Raw genomic sequence first — 5002 nt, forward strand, 5'->3', positions numbered from 1 at the left:
AAATAAATATTCTTAAGAAAATTTTGATTTTTTATTTTAAAAAGTATTTTTTAGAAAATATTTTTTTTAATTTATTAGTTAAAAAATTAAAAAATATCTTTTTAAAAAAAAATATTATTTTTAGGTTTTTTTTAAAAAACCTTAGAAATATTTTCATTTTTCTGAACTATGCATCTTGGCATATTATTTCTGGTCTCTATTTTCATGTTTTGCAATTTTAGTAGTTTTAATGTCTGCTTATTTGTATCCAAAATCATGTGAAAACCTAAAAATGGAGAATAGTTTGTTCCCATTTCCTGTGATTTAGCTGTGAAGTCGAAGCTAAATCCAACCTCAGGTGTGATTTCCATCAGCTGATGTTTATTGTTTAGCTATGATTTAGCTCCGACTTCAGATCAAACCTAAGCTTCGATCTTGCTCTGATTTTAGACTAACGAATACAAAATCATAGCTAAGCCAGGAAGTCGCAGCTAAATCATAGCTAGAACCGGACAAAGAAACCGGACAAGAGAATCGTAATAAAACCTAGAATCAGAAACTCGATTTTTATGAATCAAATATCGGAACCTTTATTAGGAAACGTTGTGTCATGTGGATTCTTGATATTCTTTATTTGTTTTCTGATTTCAGAAATTAAAATCTACGCAAATGTATATGCCCCAAAAAGAAAACTCGTGAACATCGTTGAACGAAACCCTAAAAATTAACTTATTGGGGAATATACATTTGTTTATATTTTTAGTGAGCAATTAGAAAATATAAAAAAAAACTAAATAAAATAATATTTCTTAACAAAAATATCTGTCTCTAAAAAATTGCCTAACCCAATTCATGAAACCGGATTCTCGATACTGGGTTTCAAAATGATACCCTGTTTAGAATATTAGACAGTCTCAAGCTTTAGACAATACCACTAAAAACAATACTTGTCTACAGAGAGGCTTTTGGATTTTATTACTACAATATTGTACATTTTAAACCGAATTTGCACTTTAGTACCGCCAACCATTTTGCACTTTAGTGCCGCCAACCATTTTGCACTTTAGTACCGCCAACCATTTTGCACTTTAGTACCGCCAACCATTTTGCACTTTAGTACCGCCAACCCGCCAACCATTTTGCACTTTAGTACCGCCAACCATTTTGCACTTTAGTACCGCCAACCATTTTGCACTTTAGTACCGCCAACAATTTTGCACTATTAGTAACGCCAACTGGAAAAAAAATCCCCAAACCTTTAAATTCATTCCAGATTTGATCCTATTTCATATTAGGACAATATTCAATAATCCTCTCAATACTACTTTGTGCACACTGTAAACATAAGACACTTACCCTTTTGAAATTCAGATTTTGAACATTTATCTTCTTCTCTTGAACCTTACGAAAACCTTCAGCAATTCTTCTCGTAACTTCACTTTCGCTGTAACAGTATCAAATATCATCAAATCAAATTTGTTTAAGATTTTATTTTTAAAAAAAAGTGTCGGTAATTTTGAAAAAATGTGTATAACAAAACATTCAGTGTCCGAATTTAATGAATTTAAGCCGCGTCTCAAATGCCCCCGACACCTGTTTCAATTGAGTGCCAGCTTAAATCTTGAAAAATTGAATACAATTTTATATGGAACCAACCATATTTGAGCCCCGGCTTCGCTTAAATTTAAGCCGCGGCTTAAATTCTTTAAATCCAGCCTCTGAATTGCCAAGCTTTATATAAGTAGACTCCACTAAAATGTGAGAATTAACATTTAAATAACATTTTATAATTGTATTCTCTTCAAGTTAGATTTTACTACACGGAGGCAAATCTTAACTCTGACAGAACAAGAATTTTTTGTTGATTTATCTTGAGCGGAGTAAGAAAAACACAAAAAGCCAAGGGCGTATACATACAGTTGGGGCAAGGTGGGCAGTGCCTCCCACTATAACTGTGAAGAGGAGTGAAGAACATAACAAAAAAAGTTTGCAGTGCTGTAACCTAATTTTTCCTTTTAATTCAAAGAGTTTTGTTTGAAGGAGAGATGGAATAGTACTTGCAGGGTGATTTGACTGTATGTGTACCTTTAAAGTATACTTATATCCAAGAAGCCTAACCTTCGCCACCTCCCCCCTAGGAGCTCCTACGGGGGGGGGGGGGGGGGGGAGGGGGAAGGGATCAAAAAAAATTATCGGCTCTGAAGTTGGGAAGAATTACAAAAAGGATAATTACAATATAAAAGAATGGATAAAAATTTTCTATAACTGACAATTTCGTAAAATGTATTTTTTACTTGTCCAATAAAAATAGTATTCCTGATAAACTAGAAACCAAATGCGCATTTTTGGCCCCCCACCCTAGATTTATTTCTGTATATACACCCTTGCAAAAAGCCTTGAATGAAAATGGGTAAAACGATGCAATCTCTAAACAAGAGAGGCATCCAAGTCACAAATATGTTTTACATAAATGTGATTTTTGTCCAAAAGCATATTTAGAATTAGAATTTAGAACGTTTTTAGATCTTACCGTACTTCCCCTTTCTTAGCCTCAATCTTTTTCATTTCCATTTCCATCTTCTTAGATAAGATTTTTGTAACAAGTTTTGGGGTTTCACATCTTCAGAATCAGTTTGACTGACTAAATAATTGAAACAAATTTGTACTGCAAATTGAATACTGCAGTGCACATGTACTGTTATGTGTTTACAAATACCTTTTTACATCTCACCAGGCTGCCAAGGAATATAAACCAGGAATTCCAATTTCTTTGGTTGCAAAAAATTCAATCGTTAAACAAAATTATGAATATATTTCTGAACAGCGGCAGGGATCTTGAGGGCCAGGCCTGGGCAATGACATTTTATTTAACGTTTTTTTTACACTTGAATTAGAGTTCACGTTAGAGTCACGAAAGACTGTAAATAAACCATTTCCATTTCAAAACATCTAAAATATGATTATAAAAATTAAATTCAAATATATTAGAGTGGAATTTAGGCAATCTCTCGGTATGAATTTTGTCATTCCCAGCAGCCTGAAAGGAGTTCAAAGTGTACAAATCATGTAAATGTTCACAAATTATATGCAGTAGAGTACACTGATGCAGTATGTTCCTTAGACTATCCATTTCAATTAAGAATTTTTTAAAGCTGTTAAATTGAATAAACTTTATAAAATGAATTAGGTGAATAAAAAACATCATTTGATTTATAGTTATAACGGAAAATCATCGTTTGCAAAGTGAAAGGCATAGAGTCTATGTGAAATGATCAATGGTCAATTATGAAACCAGCCTATTTTATAAATTTGGTTTTCTTTTAATATTAATTTTAGATTTTCTATGAAATGATGTTCCAGGCCCAAAAGGTTATATAGCACAAATATGTGAAGTACACCTGCAGTATGGAAACAGTACAACAAAATGGCAGTTTTACACTTTTTTCTAGTAAATTCCACTCTAATATATATTCTTTTCTCTATGATTAAATTATATTTTACAGATACTTAGTAAGTTTACATATTACAGTTCCACCTGATATATTTTGTTTTTAAATGTCAAGTTATATTGATTAAATTTAAATTCCCAGATTAACCGCTGGAACCTTTACTATTTATTTCAACGCTTATAATTTAAAAGTTTTAGTTAAAAATTAATTATCCAAATTATTCACAAAGAGAAATAAGTTTTAATAAGTATCAGTAGTGATGGGCATCTATTTTGTGAACGAAAGAAATTTTATGAACGCACAAAATTTTTCATGAACGAACTTGAAAAAAAACAGTTTTTTTACTGAACAAACGATTTTTTGCGACAAAATTTTAAAAAAGGACGATATAATTATTACTTAGACGAACGATTTCTTTAAACGAAATTTTGAAATGCTATCTTTTATTTACAGATCTCGAACGATTTTACTCAACGATTGATTTAACTGAAAGATCGTTTAGTGAGAAAACGAATGAAATTTTTGGAAAATGGTTGACCTTTTTAAGAAAGAACGAAATCATTTGTTTTGAACGATTGAAAAAAACGAACGAAATTGGTTGATGAATGAACAAAATAAAAAAGTGAAACGCGTCCATCTCTAAGTATAATTTCCAGCCGTGATATTTTTAGTTTTTTTCTCAATGGGTAAAAATTTCTTAAGTTTTTTATTATATTTCTATCTCCAGATCTTCTTCCAAAAGTTTCCATTTTCAAGAAGTTCAGGTTTTGTAAACAACAAGATAAGCTTTTGTCTATTAGCGGCTCGTCTGCAGATTATATCTTTGTAATAAAGGGACTGTAAGTGTAATTTCAAGTGACCTTCAATTTAAAGGGGGTATCCAATATTCACATTGTTACCCTTTTAAACCTTCGACTATAAAGGTCTTCCAGAATTTTCCTTATTTATCCAAAAACGCCTGTTTTGTTAAAATTTAGTTTGAAGTTGCTTATATTGAATGAATGAGGCTTTTAGTTTTAAGAAAAAAAATACATAAAGGTTTGGCAGTTTTTAAAATATCTAAAAGTACAGAATTGCAATCGTAAAGCGTGAACAACCAATAAATAATGATTTTTTAATTAGATAAATATGAGATTTAAGCTCCGAATTAAAATGATTATATATCTTTAAAATATACATTTATTTTTAATATGAATACAGTGAATCCCAAAAATCATCTATTTTAAAATAGTTTCAAAAGTTTCAATACTGTTTGAATTATTTGTTTTATAAAGAACAAACATCCACTTTTTCAAAAGATTATAATTACTACACGCTCCTTTTTCAAGACAACCGAAAATTCTGCCAAAAAAGTTATTTGAAACCAAACTTCTTAAATTTAGAACTTAATTATCGTTAATGATCGTTAATGATCGTTTACGCAATCAACAAACGGGATTTCCCGGAAACGGTCACCTTATGACTAGAAACTGGAGTTATAAAACGACCTAGTTTTTTTTTTTTAAGAGAACGAATGTAGACTGATAACTCTGTCTGTAGGTTCTCGTTAAAAAAGGCGAAAACCGGGTTTAAAG

General features: G+C 30.9%; 1 protein-coding gene across 2 annotated transcripts in view; it reads right to left on the reverse strand.

Moving 5' to 3' along the window:
- The window catches only part of LOC111711709 (uncharacterized), a 16254-nt gene extending 13472 nt beyond the window's left edge, over window positions 1-2782 (reverse strand). Inside the window, exons 1-3 of one of the 2 annotated variants that reach the window (XM_023486128.1) lie at window positions 2696-2782; window positions 2510-2620; window positions 1336-1423 (exon numbers count right to left, since the gene is read on the reverse strand). In XM_023486128.1, coding sequence (XP_023341896.1) covers window positions 1336-1423; window positions 2510-2556 — 135 coding nt within the window. In that variant the 5' untranslated portion in view covers window positions 2557-2620; window positions 2696-2782. The remainder of the gene's footprint in view (window positions 1-1335; window positions 1424-2509; window positions 2621-2695) is intronic. The other variant, XM_023486126.1, reaches the window with a different exon arrangement.
- Window positions 2783-5002: the final 2220 nt, after the last annotated feature.

This window comes from Eurytemora carolleeae, unplaced genomic scaffold, assembly GCF_000591075.1.
Source record: "Eurytemora carolleeae unplaced genomic scaffold, Eaff_2.0 scaffold1151, whole genome shotgun sequence".
NCBI lineage: Eukaryota > Metazoa > Arthropoda > Copepoda > Calanoida > Temoridae > Eurytemora > Eurytemora carolleeae.